Below are 18,735 nucleotides of genomic sequence, written 5' to 3' on the forward strand. Positions count from 1 at the left end.
GAATTGAACTCAGGGATAACATCTGAAAGCTTAGATTTCGATTCTGTGGTGTATGAGAAGTGCTGATTAGAATATGTCAGCTTTGGTGGAGAAGAGAGTTCTATTCCCATGGGTTGGATTTTAATATCAGCTTGTTTTGATCTTGCTGTTTCTCAGCCAGACCTCATCTAGGAAGCCAAGAAATGTACATAATTTTAAGCACATAAAGCATGATTAATTTCCTAATGGAAATATAGTGGAACTATTGGTTAACTCTAGAAACGCATTTAATTACTTAATCAATTAAGACTAAGTTTATTTTCATGCGTTTACCTAGTTTTGTTGAATGCTTTGACATCCACGTATGAAAGAGCAACCAAAGCTTAAATAACGTTAGTGCTACACTGTGAACGGCTCTCCACTAGAGGCTACCATAACACTGCACATCATTTGCAGTGATTTCCTGAAATATTCCTTGTACGGCTACACCCCCCGTGACAACCAAGCAACTGAATATGCTTCTATCTGCATAAGGCTTTTTTCAGGTTCTGCTTCTTGATCTTTAGTGAAAGTGGAACATCTGGCTCTGATTTGTGTTTTCTTAGACATTGTGTAAGGATCTTGCTACTGTTACTTAGATCTGTAATTGTAATTAACTGTTGTTCCATCAAATTAGGTCGCATGAGAGGTTCCCTGATTACTCTACAGAAATTAGTTCAGCTTTTTCCCAGTGATACTTCATTCAAGAATGACCTTGGTGTTGGTTACCTCTTGATAGGAGATAACAGCAATGCCAAGAAAGTATATGAAGAGGTGAGCTTCCATTCTGGCCACGGAAAAAAGATTATTTGCATTCATATGTTCATTCTAAAGATTGCCTGCTTTTAACTTTTTTAGTCGTTAAACGTTTTGCATGTCTGGTTTTGAAGGGTTAATATAGATATGATTTTTTTTTCTAGTGCAGTTCTTAATTATCTTCTCATTTTAATTCAGATTTCCTGGTACTGTCATGCTAAATGTTCTTCCTCACAGACAGAGAAATGCAGGTGTTTTTCGAATGCTTAATAATATTTTGTTTCTTATGCCTTCTGGTAGCCAGGTTTGGAATATATTGACAACACATAGATGTAATGCATAGTATAAAAAAAAGATATCTTATCTGCCAGACATGGAAAGCAGAAGTAAGCCTGTTTCTTTACAGGTACGCCATCTCTAACCATGTGATGAAGAATTCAGTTACTCAACTTACATAGCTATTTAACCTTTGTTTTTTCATTATTTTTGTAGGCAGCCTAAATTCTGTTTTTCTTTCATGACGCTTGTAGTGCGCACAGTTCATTGGATTTACATTGCTATCTTATATATGGTTATCAAGCTAGGTGAAGTTCACTGCCAGGAAGGTCCACTCTGCTCCTGTGATCTAGAAACTCCGTTAACATCTGGAAATTCTGACAGAGGTAGAGCTTGATGTCACTGGTAGAGCATAAGCTGTCAGCACCCAATCAGAGATGGTCTTGTTGATGTTGGCATGCTTGTTGCAGTCCTTGTTTAATACAGGCGTAGTATAGTAATTGGTTACGTAGACTGAGGACAAGTCTCCGTGATCAGTACCACCTCCTGAGAATAAAGGTCCAGTTTTCCATCCTCCACATCTGGAATTCTGAAGGGATTTTCATCTCAGGTGGTTCCTCAAAGATAAGGAGGATGTTCAACCGCATGATTGGAAGCAGGAACTGAACCCTGATAATACCATTCTTTTCTCAAGCTCCTCTGGTAGTCTCAGATGTTGCCAGAATAATGTTTGCTTTGCTACTTTGGCTGCTTTGTAGGTCCCTCCATAAAACATTTCCGTTCAATAATTTTTGGCCTGCTGTCAAAATTTCTCAGAGGATTGGAAACATCAGCTTTTAAAGACAGAATATATTGACTGAATGGGCTTCTCAAGCTGTAAGGAACTTGAAGAAACAAAAACATTCTCCTTTCGGGGAAGATTTTCCTTTGGAATCTCGGTATTTTGCTGCAAACAATTTAGATGTTAGAATTTCTTAATATCAATAATCACAGGACTTTTTATAAATGGATGAAGATAATGAGTTTGCTATATAATTACTTTGATACTGAGTTTGATAGACTTTAAAAGAAGAGTATACTGCTCTGATTAAGAGAGTTTTGTACGTACAGCTGTAGTGTAGTTTAACTGATACAAAATACACTTTTCTGTTATGCATTTACCAGACTTTGTGCTGAGCCACAAATGGAAAATGATGTCCAATTGGAGAGGATTTCAGTTTTGCCTAAAATTAGTATTTTCTTTTGAATATTACACTTAGGGACATAGAATCTTAACATTAAAAGTAGTCCTAGTAGAATTCAGAGCTATTTTTATTTTCAAAGAAAACATAATGTTATATGTAGTCCTAGTAGAATTTAGAGCTATTTTTGTTTTCAAAGATCTACAGATTATGATTAAATACAGTGGAAGAGACCTTTATAAGACCAGTTACTCTGCGAATAGCACTTTTTCTGCCTGCCATGCTGAGGCATGTCTGCATGGCTCAGTGCAGCATTATACAGGCACGCACAAGCCAGCTCTGATTGAGCTATCTCAGGTACCAAAAGCAGAGTATCCACATTAACACAGTACTCTGCCCTGGCTAATTAACCATTGATAGCCCCAGAGGTTAATTTCTATATTCATGATTAATATTTAATGGGCTATGAGCAGTTTAGTAAAACTTATTTCTAAACATAATTAATATTGCATGCAGCAACAGCAACAGAGTAATACAATTTACATTAAATACTTCCAGTGTAATTTCTGCTGATTGTATCTCTTCGCTTCTCTTTAGGGGCTCTGAATGTAGATCATGCCTTTGTGCAACTCGGCATAGTTTAAATCAACTGTAATACAGAAAATTCTATTTTGTCTTAATTAATCAGATAGCTTTATCCTATAGTTAAACTGTAACAAAATTATATGGCTAAGAAATATTTCTGTCAGTCATTTTATTTTACCCTGCAGGTACAGATTCTTGGATCATAGAATCAGAGTCGGTTTGGTTGGAAAAGACCCTTAAGATCAATGGGTCCAACTGTAAACTTAACACTGACAAGTCCACCACTAAACCATGTCCCTAAGCACCACATCTACATGTCTTTTCAATACTTCCAGGGATGGTGACTCAACCACTTCCCTGGGCAGCCTGTTCCAATGCTTGACAACCCTTGCAGTGAAGAAATTTTTCCTAATATCCAATCTAATAATCTGTGCCCCCCCGGCACAACTTGAGGACATTTCCTCTCATCCTATCACTTGTTACTTGGGAGAAGAGACCAGCACCCACCTAACCACAACCTCCTTTCAAGTAGTTGTAGAGAGCGATAAGGTCTCCCCTTAGCCTCCTCGTATCCAGGCTAAACAACCCTGGTTCCCTCAGCCGCTCCTCATAAGACTTGTGCTCCAGACCCTTCACCAGCTTCGTTATGCTTCTCTGGACACGCTCCAGCCCCTCAATGTCCTTCTGGTAGTGAGGGGCCCAAAACTGAACACTGCACTCGAACTGCGGCCTCACCAGGGCCAAGTACAGGGGGACAATCACTTCCCTAGTCCTGCTGGCCATGCTGTTTCTGATACAACCCAGGATGCTGTTGGCCTTCTTGGCCACCTGGGCACACTGCTGGCTCATATTCAGCCAGCTGCAGACCAACACCCCCAGGTCCTTTTCTGCTGGGCAGCTTTCCAGCCACTCTTCCCATTCTTTCAAAATGGTTATATGCAGAATGCTGTAGTCAAAAAGTATAGGATGCATAAGATGGTAGTGTATTCTTATACTAGGGATCAAGGTCATCCTTACTATGAATTGGCAGGTTCAATTTTTGCTAATAATGTGTCATATTATGGACTTCAGATTGATTTTCAAATTGACTGTTCCTTCATAGTACCTCTTTTCTGCAAAAATAAGTGAAATGCTGCTGGTTTTAACTCATAACATTTTATACCCACTTTGTGCTGATTTTGGTTGTGCTTGGATGTAGTTTGTATGTAATAAGATTTGAGAAAGCAGAGGAATTTGCCCAGAGGACTTGTTGTGGTTTTGCTTGTAATTATTTCAATTGAAAAATTAGGTTAGACAGTGACTGGAAAAGACAGAGGGAAATAACTATAATGTATGCAGACATTTTATCCATGGCATAAATTTAGTAGCTTCAAAAATGGATTTAGGCAAGAGAAATTGCTCATCTGTCCATTGTTTTGTATTTAGCAGCTGTGCTAGACATTCAGCAGGTATCAGTCTCTCTAATTCCACTGACTGCCAGGCTCTTGTGATGATCCTCACAGACTGAGGATCTGTCCTGATAAGACCGTCCACCCTTATTTTAAGGAGAGAAGAGGTGCAACAACAGATTAACTTGACTGTGTAATTGACATCACATAGAGTTACAAATGATATTGAATATATACATCATAGAAACATGAAGTTGGAAAGCAGATCAAGACATTCTCTAATATTCCCGTTGGCTGAGGCAGACCAAATGCACTTAAATTGTCTCAGTAATGTTGGGGGTATATGTATCAGAAGTCAGACCACCCAGCTTCACACCTCCTTTCCCTGAAACGTTGCACTGTACGCTGATCCTTTCCTGCACCTGTCCCTGTACTCACAAATCTTTCTCTTGCACAGTCCCCGTGAAATACCCATCTCCAGATATTTGCCTATAGATTTTTCCTTTCCTGCAAAATTAAATCAGGATGTAAGTCAGACATTATCTGAATCTTTTTCAGGATACAAAATTGCTTTACTTAATTCAGCATGCTGCGTCTTAGTCTTAGTCAAAAAGTGCAGCACACAACTATACAAGAATAATTTATCCACCACCTTCTAGTGTGAAAGCACATCGAATCACTATTGCATTAGACCTGCGTTACCATCTGCTAGCTTTCTTTTGGCCAAGCAAGTGTAAGCTCTTGCAGAGGGTGCTCCAGTTCACCATAGTGCTGAGAATGCCCTTTGAGTTCCCAGGGTCTACGCAGTCCCATTATGTGATGCAGGCATTATCTTACAGCGTCTTTCTCAATTGTACTTGCTGTGCTTCGCAGCATAGTATGTTTTCTCTTGTCAAGACTAGTTTACTACCAGTATAAACCTATTTAACTTTAAACTATTTCAGGTATATTTCTAGACTACACTTCCCGTGACTGTGTTGTAGACGTGTTCAGAAGCAGCTGCTTTCTTTCATATTAGTCAAACCTGGGATATGTAACTTAAGTGTTAAGGAATGGTGTTAATTCCGTAATGTAGCATGCTGTAACTCAAGAGAGAAGGTGGAGAAAGATGGACAACAAAAAAGTAATGTAATTCAGCGATTTTAGTTGGAATAATTTTACTTCTGAGACTTTAAAGTTTGGCTTGTAATAGATTTTTCTGGAGAAGCACAAAAGTGAATGGGGAAAAGAAAGTACAGCCAAGCCAAGAATTTATCTGAGAATCAGCAATGGAAGAAAATGTCATTGCATCACTAAATAGTAACATGTGCACAGGTTTGTTAATTTGCATAGATCCATATATGACTATTTAATTTATTTGCTCTCAAACAGGTTCTAAGCCTGGCTCCAAACGATGGCTTTGCGAAAGTACATTATGGCTTCATCCTGAAGGCAGAAAACAAGATAGCAGAGAGCATACCCTATCTAAAGGTATTTTTCTTTTCTCACTTACAGTAAAAATTTTACCTGTAAAAAAAAAAAAAAAAATCTGAATGTATAAAACATGTCAAGGTGGAAGTATCCTAATCACAAATCACAATTTAAGCTACGTGTTGGAGTTATATTGCTATATCACTACCTATGAACTAGAACAAGCTTGTACCAATATTGAGACTCATCAATTCTTAAACACCAAGTATTTGTTTTATTAGTGGTTAACCCTAAGTACACAGCTGTGAGTGTCCAATTGTTTTGAGTTTCGCAGTATGCTGCAAACTTGAAAAATCCAGAGAGGGCTTGCGTATACTTCTGAGTGTTTGGGAAGAAATACTACAAAATTAAACTTTAATCCAGCTTTCTAAAATGCTTGTGTATGCATATATGTATATAGGGTCAGGGGCAAGTGTCCATTTCTGAAGACACCTCTGTCTTGGAGGGTCTGAGGGGAGAGGCCATGGCATTTGGAAAACTGATAACATTTCTCAATGTCTTTTTATTGAAGTGTTGTATTCATTCAGCTTAGGTTCCGGGTTACCATGATGGTTATATTTTATAGCCAATCTCATAGCCTGTCTCTTGCATAGAATTGACAGCCTATTTACAGCAATCAAATGAATTCCTTTAGAAGTTCTACTGAAGTTTCTCTTATACTTTTTTTTTTTTTTTTAGGAAGGATTAGAGTCTGGTGACCCTGGCACAAATGATGGACGCTTTTATTTTCATCTAGGTGATGCCTTGCAGAGAATGGGAGACAAAGAGGTACGCATTTAACGTGTTCTTGCTTTAAAGTCTAAAGCTCTGATGAACTGCAGAATCCCGAAAAACTTCTAAGCACGGGCTCAATGTTGAAAACATGAGTAGTCCTATTGCAATAACAATCCAGCATATGTGTGTAGAGGTCAAGATAAGCAACAGCAAAAAATCTGCCATTGATGTGACAATGCAATCTCCTAGCATCCCTTGCTTTAGAACTAACCTAAACTTCTGAAGCTTGCATGGGGCAGTTTGAACTGAGGGACCAAACATTTTTCAAATATTCAGTGAAGGTGTTTTTAGAGTCTGTTTCCTGCTCCTACCACTTAACTCTGGTTAAAATCTTTGTTGTAAAAAAAAAAAAAAAAAAAAAATTACCTGTATATCACTGCATAGAAGTTCTCTCATAGCTCTGATATAGCAGTATTTTGTAAACCTCACTTCTTTCCCAAAATGACCTTGGGCACCAATGAATATGCGATAAAAGACAACCATGAGCGGGCTGAATGTGGGCTGAGTTATGATATTTGTTCAATAATTAAAGTAGCATACATCAGAAAAACAGAGATTTGCACAACAAATCTGTTGCATGTCTAACAAAAGGAAACCTGTGTGACTGACAACCATAAGGGTTTCTGATTTGTTAATTTAAAACAATATTTAATATAAAAGCCAAATTTAAATGTGTGAGTTAGCACTATTGACATGGTAGGGGAGCAAAGGGCTTTTGTTGAAGACTGGTATTAGTAATGAACTTTACTATGGGCATGAAGTTAAAAACAAACCCAAAAAAACCAAACTAAAAAACTCTCCTCAGGTTCCAGGATGGGAATTGTGAAAAGAATAAGAATAAAAAAGCATAGTGGAACTGCTTTTTAATCAATTATCTAGTAATAAGTCTGAAATATTGATACCTAAAATACTGTAAAGAATGCTGATGACCTGAGTATCTTGGCCCAGTTGGTAGGTAGCTTTCCCATATGAACTATAGACAGGTAGACTATAATGAAGCCTATATGTTATTCATTTTTCTTAAGCCTATTTCATCAGATTTTTTTTTTTTTTTAAATTGTGGAACTTTTATTACAATATCTTATACCTACATTGAAATGTAATAATATCTTTATCTTTTAAGATAGATTGCTTTCTCTGAAAGTACAGTAAAATATTCTTCCAGTGAAATTTTTTTAAATTTAAAAGTTCATTTACAAGTGAGAATTAGTTGGCTTCATTGTATAGGTAAACACACACACATCATCTGCTTGCACGTTCACTTTCTCTCTGTCTGACTCTGTCCTTCTCTCAAGAGAAAACCAAAAACGAAATCCCTGTATGCTTCTGTGGGATATTCTAGATTGAATGATTGAGCCTAGAGCATCCCATTACAATGTTTTACTAAAGATACTACACAGATGTAATTAATGTTTATCATCCCAATCCCCGGGATAATTATGTGTTAAATGTCTGTGGAATTAGTGGTCAAATCTGCTGTAGAAAAGGTTTTAATCAATGGCAAATGAACCTCTTGGCATAGAGGAGACTTTTAAATTTATCAGTGGAAAGTCCACTGTTAAGCTAAATTTTTCTGACTTACCTTGCTAGACTTGCTGAACTTCATGATTTAGTCAAGGAAACAGATCAATATTTAAGGAACATGTGAAAGTGCTATCACTGAAGGTTTGTTGAAGGTAGATGTTCATCTGTTAGAACTAAATTAGGAATCATGAATGTGATCTTGGTATGTGTTAGGGAAATAGTGTTGAGTATGCCTTTTCCAACTATAATTTGATAAAATGCCAAATTGACTTAAAAAAAGATAAATTAGAACTGTGTAAGGTATTACAAAACAAAGTGCTGTTCACACAGAATGTATAAACTGAGCGCATCTCAAACAATTACTTTTCCGGAAAAGAAGCTATACTGTTGTGGCTGTCCTGAATAGTGCAGTAGTCATTATTTAGTCTTTCCACTGCCAAAATATGCAGGAGAAAAGAAAGATTTCTCATGGAAACCCAGGACTGGAAAGGGTAAGTGAGGCAACCTGACCCTACTTAATGCTGTCAAAGGCAACCTCGTAGCACAATTCTTCTAATAGATAAGGATTAACAGTATTACACATCGTGATTATAGCTGATGGATCTTAAAAAGCAGCAACATTCATACTCATCTGTCAGCGGCTGAAACAAGGAATTCATCCCCCTTATCATTTGGGCTGACTCCAGACATTGCAAATGAATGCAGGCAGGCAGCGTGAACAATCTATTGATATCCCACTGCTATTAAAACTTACATCTTGTGGAACATACGTTATAAATCATAATGCTTCTGTTTCAGAGACTTAACCAAGATAACATCAAAATTTAAAGATAAACTGTGTATTACCCAAAGGCAATACATAATTTTAAAATTTTTTTTGGACCCATATGCAATTTTAAAAAGCTTCTTTAGGGAAAAGAGATTAAAACTTACATATGATCTGCTGTTATTCCTTTCATCCACATTGTTTTTCTGTACTTCAGATAAATACTGTACGGCAACATTCTATTGTAGCCTTTCCTCCATACTTTAAGAGAGTTACAAAGATCAGAGTACCACATTTTTTTAAACCTTGAAGAAAATTTACATACAAAAATAACCTATGGTTACAATGTAGAGACATATGTAAAAATTTGAAGACAACACCACCCCAAGTCATATGAGACCTCAGATCTGAAATAAAAGATCTCTAAGATGGCACCTGGAAATTTTTGGAAATAATCCATAACATGAAGAATATCCAGTAGCTTTTTGTTTTCTTGACTGACTGACTGCTAAGACTAAGTCTAAGCCACACACTGTTCTCATGGCTGATATGTATCCAAAAAAGTTTTGTTTTTTCTTCTAGTTTACTGACTTCAAGGTAATCGTGAATAATAAGCTGACATGAATTGCTCTCCTAGGGATGTGTGTGTTTGATTGTATATTTTGCTTTCCATTAGACCCCATACGTAAAATGATTCTTCTTTAGCTTAAGAGTTAGTACTGTGGGTTTTATCTCAGTAAGTCTTGTTTTAGCCTTCATGTCAAATGTGGACAGATTAATGGACAACTGTCATATGCTCATGAGTTAGAATAGGATAAACGACTCTCTTTGAAAAGCAAATAACAATTAAAATAGTTAGTGATGCAGGGAAACTACCATACCAGAATGCTAGTGGGGACAGTGTTCTTCTTGTCCAGATGTCGTGGTTTAACCCCAGGCGGCAGCTGAGCAGCACGCAGCTGCTTGCTCACTCCCCCCATCAGGATGGGGGAGCAAGTTGGAAGGGTAAAAGTGAGAAAACTCGTGGGTTGAGATAAAGGCAGTTTAATAGGCAAAGCAAAAGCGGCATGCACAAGCAAAGAAAGACAAGGAATTCATTCCGCACTTCCCATGGGCAGGCAGGTGTTCAGCCATCTCCAGGAAAGCAGGGTCCATCACACATAACGGTGACTTGGGAAGACAACCGCCATCACTCTGAACATCCCCCCTCTTCCTCCTTCTTCCCCCAGCTTGATATGCTGATCATGACATCATATGGTATGGAATATCCCTTTGGTCAGCTGGGGTCAGCTGTCCCAGCTGTGTCCCCTCCCAACGCCTTGTGCACCCCCAGCCTGCTCGCTGATGAGGTGGGGTGAGAAGCAGAAGAGGCCTTGGCTCTGTGCGAGCACTGCTCAGCAGTAACGAAAACATCCCTGTGTGTGTTATCAACACTGTTTTTGGCACAAATCCAAAACACAGCCCCATACTTGCTACTATGAAGAAAATTAACTCTATCCCAGTCAAAACCAGCACATCAGGTTTTCCGTACCCCTGCTGGAAAGAAAAGTGAAGGGTTTGGTTTTTTGAGGAGAACTTGGCAAGGAGGTGGGTACAGCCAGGAAAGGTGGCTAATTGTGAGGTGTAGGGGGGATATTATTAACTGGAAGCACAAGGGTGAAATTATAGGCTGTTTTATGTAGAGTGAGATAAGAATAAATATCAGGTTAGGTGAAGGAGTGTGAGAACATGGTCCAGGTTTGGATGAGTGACACTTAGATGTGAATTGTATAGGTTGCAGGCTTGGGAGGGAGCAAATTTCAAGCAGTGTAGCTTGTAGAGGACTCTGTACATGACTCCAAGTAAAGAGATTTTTGGACAGTTTGTGTTCAAGGCAGGGATTGCTGCCTGCTTCAGTCCCTTTGCTCTGGACTTCTTACCTCATATCTCCCCACTTAGCTGTCCTGTTGTATCCTTTCTTTTTCTTTTTCTTTTTTTTCTTTTTTTTTTTTTTTTTTGTGTTGTCTAAAGTATCACAGCTGTAGCAGCAATGCTGGACAGGAAGGAGGCAGCTATATGTAGCCTTCTCTATATATGGTTCATCACAGTGCTACTCATGCTGGATCTTTTCTTTCCAAGCATATAATTTTCTTCTTCTGCACCACCTTGTTTTGCTGCTGTACAGTGGTAAAGCAAGCTATGGAAAAGGAGAGTAAGTCAAACAAAGGTCTGGTGTTAGGCTCAGAAGGTTTCTACCATGTGAAATAAAGGGAAGGAGTAAGAAAAATTAGTAGCATCAGCTCAGTTCTGATGTGGCAACAAATATTTGAAGAACCTCAAGTGCATTTATGTATTAGATAATTCTGTAACGATTTAAAGCCACAAAGTCAGCACTGTTTTCATCATCACAATATCTCCATTGGCAGCAGAAGGCAGTCATCTTTAATTCATAGGTAGAAAATTGAAACATAGAGAAAGTAAGGTTGACCAAGATGACAAACAATTGGATCTCCCAAGTCCAAGGACAGTGCCTAGGTTACTGACCCATATTTGGTGTGAATGGTTGTAGAAGATTATCCTGGTTTGCTAATGTTGGATTGGACAGCCTTGGCCCACTGATCTATTTTGAGATTGTTAGTTGAGTTTTTGGGGGTTGGTTTGTTGTTTGTTTGTTTGTTTGTTTTCTTTAAAGTGTTCATTATTACATTACATTAGAAGAATAACCCCGGCATCCAAAGAGACAGTCTGTTACCTTACCAAAAAAGCATAAGTTACTTTTTTCCATGGGAGCTTGGCTCATATGAATTTGGTTGTTAACAACTGCAATCTTTTAGGCCTACAAGTGGTATGAACTGGGATACCAAAGAGGTCACTTTGCATCAGTTTGGCAGCGCTCCCTCTACAATGTCAAGGGACTGAAAGCTCAGCCTTGGTGGACAGCAAGGGAAACTGGTTATACCGAACTGGTGAAGGTAAGGCAGCTTGCTTCTGTATGCTTTGATTTTATTTTTCTTAATAACAACTATAAACTAAGGTATTAAGCAGAGAAAATTCTAATCTATGAAGTCTGAATAACTGCCTGTGAGTACCAGGCACCAATCTCAGACTAAGCACAAGATTTAACTACAATACTATAAAATGAGCTCAGACATTTTCAAAATTGAGAATGGGGACAGGATGGCTGGAATGATTAATAAATACAAAATTCGCATGGTAGACAGCCATAATGTCTCAAGTGCAAAATGACAGCAAACTTTGGTAATGTCTGGGACACCCACTGTGAATATTTAATTAGCCAGGAAAGGCTGTGTCCTTCTTCCCTTGTGTAATATTTTGTGGCTGCTTTAGAAGCTTTTAATTGCGTAAGAAAAACGAGCGTAGACTCCCAGTGATAGATTTATCAAAAGATAACCACATAGAATTTAACTTCTTTAAAATTCTTTTTTATTTAATGTAACCAGACAAGTAGTCTGGTTACTATTTATAGTAATAGCTTGTGTTTCCAACATAGCATAATTTTTTTAATTTTTTTTAATCTTAATTCCTAAACAAAACAAAAAAACCCACACAAAAACCCCCAGCACCAAAAAAATAACAGCAACCAAAATGAGGGGGAGAACCCTTTTTTCCCTGGATGTAAAAAACATTATTTCCCCATTCCACAGAGCAAAAACCAAACAGCAGTTATTTCTTGCTGCTTCATCTTGTTAGGTTCCTCTTACATCTGTTCAGGATATGTGGGAAATGCTACCAAATCCCAGTGATAGTATATGACATGGAAAACTGCAGTATGAAGGGTAAAGCACTGGAGTCTCTGACCCTCTCTCCCTGTGTTTCACCACTTGTTTTTTAAAGGTGAACAAGCAATTTTCAATATCTTGGTAGCTTAACAATGCCAGCTGAGGATTTATTTGTGGCTACCTGAGAGTGCTACAGCCAGACTGGCAGCTCTTTTCGGTTCATTCTACTAACCCAGCACAGCTGTGGTCCGTAGCATCTCATAGCACGGATCTGGCTTGGTTTTGTTATAAAGGGTCACATGGTTTCTTGAGACAAGAGATGTGAATTTTGACAGTGCCTTGCTTTTTCCACAGAAAACCTGAAGAAAAAAAAAAGATGTCTCTTTTTCAGTACTCCCAGTTTAATAAATTCCTTCTGAGGGGCTTTCAGCTCACCTGACTGTAGCCATGCAGACGCAAGGCATATTGTCCATGGTAGTGGTCTAGTCTACAGGTCAAGAAAGGTATTTCCAGAGGGTGATGAATTTTTACTATGTTAAATAACTATCTAAGGATGGTCTGTCTCTGCTTTCTGGTGTTAACTTTCCTACTGCTTTACTGAAAAAAGAAGCCTAGACAATTAATTTAGGCCTGATGTTTAACTGCCTGATGGCTAAGATTAAAGACAATGTCATAGTTTAGTTACTTCATTATTACCTACTTGCCTGGATGTCTTAAGGAAGAGGGGTTTTTTAGGTTGTTGGGTTTGGTTTTGTTGTTTTTTTTTTTTAAAAAAGACTGAGAATATCTCAATAACACTTAACAGGACATCTATTATGGTGGTAAATCCTGGTTAGTGCTGCTGTGCCAATGGGAAGTGGATCTTTCGATCTCTTTAGCTGCTGCCCATTAATGCTTAAGTTTTTTCTAGTTTCCTTGAAAGAATAGGAAGGGGTACGTGATTTCTCAGGGAGAAGAAAATTTAAGCCTTTAAATTAGGAAGAGTATGTCAAGTGATTTATGTAGAAATGTTCTGTTACTGTTTCTGATCTGCAGTATTTCAGGCCGTTGGATCTGGAGTTTCAAGAAACTCTTTCTTGCTTGAGCTCAACTGAAAAGAAACCTTACTTTTATCTTTGAAAACCTGTCACCCTCCTTTGGGGCAATTAACTTTCCATGGATGGTCTTACTGAGTCATCGCGTCATTCTCTGGTACCTTTTACAGAACCTCAGTATAGCATTATTCTTCTGTTCTGGTGCTTGTTTAAAAAAATAATAGAAGAGGTACAAAGCTATTGGATCCTACAGACTTTTCACCAGTCTTAAACTAAGATGTAGGTAATGGCCTAGGTAACTTTGTCCTTTCCTCATGTTGTGTCCATTGGCTTTTGGAAAGGACTCAGAGGATGCTTTGCCAATAATGTATTACAATGAATAGCTGATTGACTAAAGTAGATCTTGTATTGTCAGTTTTCTCTGATGGCTTAGATTTTATTAATTAAAAGTTTAAAGTGCAGCAAGAAAAGTGCAGAAAGAGAATGAAAGTACTGGCAACAGCACATATCCATAACGTGTTCTGTAGAGTGACAGCTAGGGCTTTATGGTTTAGCTAATAATAGCTAAACGTTCACATTTAATGGATAAATTAAGTTGAAATATGTTTAAGTGTGGCTAAATGCTGTATAGGCAGCCTTGTGTTGAAAAGAGCAGAGATGGTGCATACACAAGCACTCTGTGTGACCTAATGGGTGCAAGGAATCTATGTTGAAAGGTTTAAAATATTGCGCCTTACTTGGAGGTCATCAGCATTCCCCAGCAGAGACACGGTAACTGTGAATGCTTTCCTACTCTCTTTCAGTAACAAAGTGAAATAGATTGAAGTCTTCACCATGATTTTATTTTATAGTCCAATGGATTAAAATGGATGTGTGGTCAGTAGTTATGCCTCACGTGAGGGGTAGTAACCTCTTAATCTCTGCCTGTGTCATTTATGACCATGCATTTGAAAGGGTTTGACAGCACAGAGTAAGTATTCTTTTAATGTAATAGTCACATGTAAAAATAAACGGATATTAAGAAATGCCTATTTAAATATAGTAACGTCTTTGCCAATAAAATCTACACTATTACCAGATGTAAAGCAGCTGTAAACTTCCATTATTGTTAGGAACTGTATTTAAAAAGCCATATGGAGGTTTATGGGAATCAGCTGCTAGGAAACAAGTACATATGCTCCCAATGCTGTTTGCCACCTGATGCTTCACTTGGAATCAGGATATTGCACCTAATACAGTATGATTTTGTTGCTTTAATCTGAGGCTTGAATCCTACATTTTATGGAGCATAAGCATATTTAACTTTTTTCTGTAGATACCAGCTCTTGGATCAAGAGCCTTAAGTCCAAGTCCTGGACTTAGTCATCATGTTTTTAATGTTATGTGTTCTTACCATTCAAGCTATGCCTAAGAGTCTGTAAAATAAGGGAGATCAAGGCTGAGCTGTGTTTGAACTACTGTAACTCTCCACTTCCTTTCTACCTAGGAGTTGCCTGTTAGTCATAGTAAAGCATTGTCAGTGTCTTTTCTAGATGGGATCCAGATTTTTAGGAGTATAGAGACACTATGGATTTCAGTGCAAGTTATGTCTAAAACCATTGAGGAGCTAGTTCAAAATCAATGATATCTATTCCAATCACTTCATATCCGACATGTTAGCGAAGGAGTCTTAAAAGGCAAGGACAAGCACACACCTTTGGAGATTAACTTTCATCCTGTGGCACTTGTGAAGGGTTAGAGGTGACAAAGTAGCTGTTGCCTGCAACTCCTTGGACATCATTGCTCTTCATGCATCATCTTGTCTGCATGGGTGAATGCTCCCTCTTACCTTTTTGCAGACGAGGGAGTAGGGAGAGTTTGAGGAAACACAGAAGCATTCATAATATCTTTTAAAGTTTTCCAGTTTTGTTGATCTGTATCACTTTGTGGCCTGTGTAAGTGTAATTTATTCTTTTCTTTCTCTTCTCCAGCCAGTGTAAAATCATGTACTCAGGCTGGTGTTTCCTTTTGTAGATTTGGTACCACTGAATCAGTAACAGCACTGTTCCCATATTTATCTCTGATTTTCAGTCTTGTTTTGTACCCTGCATTTTGGAAAAGTCAGTTTTCTAAAGATATTCTAAAAAACATTTCTACTTAATGTTAACAGTTAAACGAGTGTTATGGAAACCCATCAGTGGGAGAGAATAAGGTGAATGCACCAGGAAAGATGATAAGTGCTCTTCCCCTTTACTGATGGATGAGAGAGAAAACAATTTGCTAGGAAGAAGAAGAGAGTACTGTACTAACAGAAGTGCAAACCTAATTTTCATAGGTTGGGGCCTATCTAAAAATGTTATGGTGGGAGAAAGTCGCTGTATTATAGACAGCATGTTCTAGCCATGACTTGCTGAGCCTTTTATGATATATCAACGTACAACCTATTTTGTGTGATCAGCTTGTCTTTTAATTGAAAAAACTCAAGTGGAAAATGCAACTGTTTAATTTAAATGGGGAAGACTAATAACCACATAGAGTTTTAAGGCTAAAAAGGGGCAGATATATCACCTAGTCCTACAGACTTTTGAGTTTTACTTGGCTTTACACATCATATAAAGTAGTAGAGTGGGAACACACTTTAGCCCATTTTCAGTATGAAATTGATTGAAAATGTCTTACAGAAATGCTTTGTTCAAGAGCACAAAGGAAAAATGGAAACTATTCACCCAAAATAAGGTTTAGCGAGTAAAGTAAGCAGCTGGGAAATAGAAGTCACTTTTATCCAGGTCCATTGTTACGCTGTGGGTTTTTCATTTATATTGCTATAACATTAAAATTACTTATTGCTAGAATAAAAGGTTTTCTGATCTATCAGATTTTTACAAATATAATGTCCTAAGGCAGCAGAGAATAGAATTTTTTAATTCTACAATCTTGTGGTTTTGGTATGTGTGAAGTACAAGCAGCTTACACCTATTTAATGGTTGTGTCCATAAATCATCACCTGTATTTTAAGTCGTATTTGATCTTTTTCAATAGCATCAGCATGTGCAAGTGAATCTTTGCAAACCTTTTTGAAGGTTTAAATCATAACTGTCGACTTAAGTGGCCTGTTTACATTTGTACTCTTTGAACCGTGATGTTCTGCCAAGGCCTGGAGTTCCAGGTTATGCGAGTGGTTTTCTAGTGGCAGGAGTGCTTCCAGGTAACATGTGCTGTCTTTAAGAACATCAATTCTCTTCCTAGCTTGAAATACAAAATTATTTGTTAAAGACCCCTTAGGCTAATCAAAAAGCAAGTCAAAGTGAGGCCTAGTCTGCAAGGAGGCTGGGGATTATTGAAATTTTATGATCCCATTGTAATTGAATCTGAGGAATGCTGTGAAAGTTGTTTTTCTTGCCTTAACATGTCAGAAGGGAATCGAATATAAAGAAACTTGATAATGATGATGAACACTTTTTTTAGTGCTTTTAAATTTAAAAAAAAAAAGTTACTAATGGCAGGGGAAAATAAAAGCAGTACTAAAGCTAAACGCAGTAAGTTCTCAGTGCAGTAACATGGCTCTCTAAACAGTCCTTAGAGAAAAACTGGAAGCTCATTCGGGATGAGGGGCTTGCTGTGATGGATAAAAAAAGAAGCCTCTTCCTGCCTGAGGATGAGAATCTACGAGAAAAAGGAGACTGGAGCCAGTTTACCTTATGGCAGCAAGGTAAAACATTTTGTACTTCTCCTCTTTCCCCGATTTCACTTTCTGAAATTAATATAGTGTAATAAGGACTAGCAACACAGTTTTTTCCAGAACCGTTGTTGCAATTGCTGAATCTGCAGAAGGGAGCTAATAAAATAGTGTCTGGGACCCCTGCGACAGTGAACAAGAGTTCTTTATTCTAAACCATGTTGTCTCCAAGCACTTCTAAGAATCCCTTGAGGGTAATACTCCTTTTCTGGCAAGGTTGCCAACATTTTGCATGGTAATGCGTGGTACGGATCAGCCTGAGGGAAGAAAGGAATGTAGGAGAAGGCGCATCCTCAATATTGTGTTGTCAGCTTGGTGAGATCTGTCATTCCAAAATGGTATGAGCAAAAGAATATGAGCTTTAATAAGCCTTCTGCCCTGTCCCTGAGCTGTGCAGTGGGAGGCTGAACTATTGGAATGACCTTAAATTCTTATAAGACTCTGCATATGAAAGAGTACTGTAAAATAGAATGTTAAAAGCAATTTATACCATTTCAACGCCAGGTTATATTTTGATACAATGTTGGTGGCATTTTTAATCTTTTTTTTCTATGCAACCTCATTAATGATTATAGTTTTAGAATCATGTTTAAAAAATGGTAGAAAGCCTGCTCTTCACAAATAATTTCAAAGCAAAGACGTTGCAGGCTGCTCTGATATTACGACGTGTTAATCCTTCTGTTTCATAATCTGTAACATGGAAATAATAATATTTACCTGTCTTTCAGAGTCAGTTCTTTGACAGCTTTGTTGCTTTTCTGCAAAGCAGAAAACAAGGAAATGATTGTTCATTGCTCTTACCAATGCTCTATCCGTTATTTTCACTAGGAAGAAAAAATGAGAATGCTTGTAAAAGTGTTCCGAAAACATGTGCTTTATTGGAAAGATTCCCAGAAGCTACTGGCTGCAGAAGAGGGCAGGTACCTGGCAAATTTCTTCATTTTTGCAAATTCCTAATGCTGGGAGTACGTGATTTTGAGGAATGTGTATAGAAGGATTCATGACCTTGGTATATTTAATGATGCTTCAAGCACACAATGAAGTTAACAGTAAAAATATGCTCAATTTAGCCCTCAGCAAATACAAGGTGAAATATGATAGCTGAAGCGTTTCTATGGACTCTTTACTTGAGCCATTTACCTTGTGTTTCATGGGAGCTCGTGGTACATAAGCAGTTATTTGCCATGTGTCAACCATTAAGTAATGACTTACTAAACCTCAGCCCTAAGTGACCTGGTCTGACTCATAGCTAACCCTGCTTTGAGCAGGAGGCTGGATTAGGTCCTTTCTAACCTGATTTTTTTTTTTCTGGTCTGAACCTAACTTTACAAGACTAATGCAGTGAGCCAGATGCTCACTGTGATAAACTTCACCCATCGACTCAAGCCTGGCTACATTAGAAAGGAGAAGAATTACATCATGGAAGCCAAACAACAATACTGCTGTCACATGGTTCTTTCCTAAAGGTAAAGGAAGGAAATTTTATATCCACGAGCTGTGGCCTTGGGTGCCAACAAGGTTTGTTTCAA

General features: G+C 38.0%; 1 protein-coding gene across 12 annotated transcripts in view; it reads left to right on the plus strand.

The window, feature by feature from the left end:
* The window catches only part of ASPH (aspartate beta-hydroxylase), a 112,405-nt gene that overhangs the window by 81,588 nt on the left and 12,082 nt on the right, over positions 1–18,735 (plus strand). For all 12 annotated transcript variants that reach the window (XM_075744003.1, XM_075744013.1, XM_075744005.1 and 9 more), the window contains 6 exons: positions 656–792; positions 5,576–5,674; positions 6,353–6,442; positions 11,552–11,689; positions 17,044–17,179; positions 18,035–18,126. In XM_075744003.1, the coding sequence (XP_075600118.1) occupies positions 656–792; positions 5,576–5,674; positions 6,353–6,442; positions 11,552–11,689; positions 17,044–17,179; positions 18,035–18,126 (692 nt within the window). The remainder of the gene's footprint in view (positions 1–655; positions 793–5,575; positions 5,675–6,352; positions 6,443–11,551; positions 11,690–17,043; positions 17,180–18,034; positions 18,127–18,735) is intronic.

The sequence above is a fragment of the Balearica regulorum genome, chromosome 2 (genome assembly GCF_011004875.1).
Source record: "Balearica regulorum gibbericeps isolate bBalReg1 chromosome 2, bBalReg1.pri, whole genome shotgun sequence".
NCBI classification, from domain to species: domain Eukaryota; kingdom Metazoa; phylum Chordata; class Aves; order Gruiformes; family Gruidae; genus Balearica; species Balearica regulorum.